This window comes from Charadrius vociferus, unplaced genomic scaffold (assembly GCF_000708025.1).
Source record: "Charadrius vociferus isolate BGI_N301 unplaced genomic scaffold, ASM70802v2 scaffold451, whole genome shotgun sequence".
Classification (NCBI taxonomy): domain Eukaryota; kingdom Metazoa; phylum Chordata; class Aves; order Charadriiformes; family Charadriidae; genus Charadrius; species Charadrius vociferus.
In genome coordinates, this window is record NW_009646940.1 from 3,645 (window position 1) to 4,879 (window position 1,235).

At 62.1% G+C, this 1,235-nt stretch overlaps 1 protein-coding gene across 1 annotated transcript in view; it reads right to left on the bottom strand.

Moving 5' to 3' along the window:
- The window catches only part of LOC104295306 (retinal guanylyl cyclase 2-like), a gene marked incomplete at its 5' end in the record, with an annotated part of 12,664 nt that overhangs the window by 3,297 nt on the left and 8,132 nt on the right, over positions 1 to 1,235 (bottom strand). Inside the window, 2 exon segments of the mRNA XM_009895037.1 lie at positions 645 to 741; positions 868 to 952. Of these exon segments, the coding sequence (XP_009893339.1) occupies positions 645 to 741; positions 868 to 952 (182 nt within the window).

A 1,235-nucleotide genomic window follows, 5' to 3' on the forward strand; every position in this document is an offset into this window, starting at 1 on the left:
TCACCCATGGGGACCCACCAGCCTGTGGATCTTCTCCCAGGGCAGAGTCTGGCCATGGGGGACGCCTCGTGCCACGGGCACACATCAACCAGAGGGACACACCTCATGCCATGGGGACACGTCACCCACGGGGACCCACCAGCCTGTGGATCTTCTCCCAGGGCAGAGCCTGGCCTTGGGAGAAACTTCGTGCCATGGGGACATGTCAGCCAGTGGGACACACCTCATGCCATGGGGACACGTCACCCTCCTTGGGACACATCACCCACGGGGACCCATCACCCTATAGGTCACCTCCCAAGGCAGATCTTGGTCACGGGGACAACCTTAGGTCACAGGGACACTTGAGATATGTCACCCATGGGGACCTAACAGTCCATAGGTCTCCTCCCTGAGGCCAGCTTGTCTACAGGGAAGACACCAGTCCATGGGGACCATCAGCCATGGGGACCATCAGCCATGGGGACATGTCACCCCCCGGGGTCCCACCAGCCCACTGTTCTCCTCCCAAAGCCAAGATTGACCGTGGGACACATTCCAGGCCACAGGGTCTCCTTTCCAGCCACCTCTGGGGCCATCGGGTCCCCGAGCCAACGTGGTCACCACAGAAGTCCCCCCGTGAGGGTCCCCCCCCTGTCCCTCACCCTTTTGCTGCTCTGGGTGTTGATGAAGGTCAGGTCCTCCATGGTGAGGATGATCTTATTGGGTCCCTTCATCAGCTGGGCCTGCTGGATGCGACGCCTGCAGGGAGGGGACACTGAAGCTGTTGAGGTGTCCTCACCCCCCGCCGGGGACCCTGTACCTCCTCCAGGTCACCCATCCCCCCCCCCTCAGCCCCACAGCACCCCATGGGGTGGTGGCACCCACCTGATGAAGCAGGCGAGGGCGGCCCCTGCCGCGATGAGGGCGGAGATGAGGACAAACATGAGGAGGACGAAGGTGGCGTCTACCCCTGTGCCAGAGAGAGGAAGGGGGTGAAGGGCTGATGTGGCCCAGAGGGGCCACCAAGGAACCCAAGGCCACCTATGGCTGCTTATGGTCATGGATGCCCACCATGGTCACCTGTGGCCACCTACGGTCAGCCAGAGCCACTTATGGCTGCTTACGGTCATGGATGCCCACCATGGTCACCTGTGGCCACCTACAGTCAGCCAGAGCCACCTATGACTGCTTACGGTCATGGATGCCCACCATGGTCACCTCTGACCACCTACGGTCAGCCTCGGCCACCTATG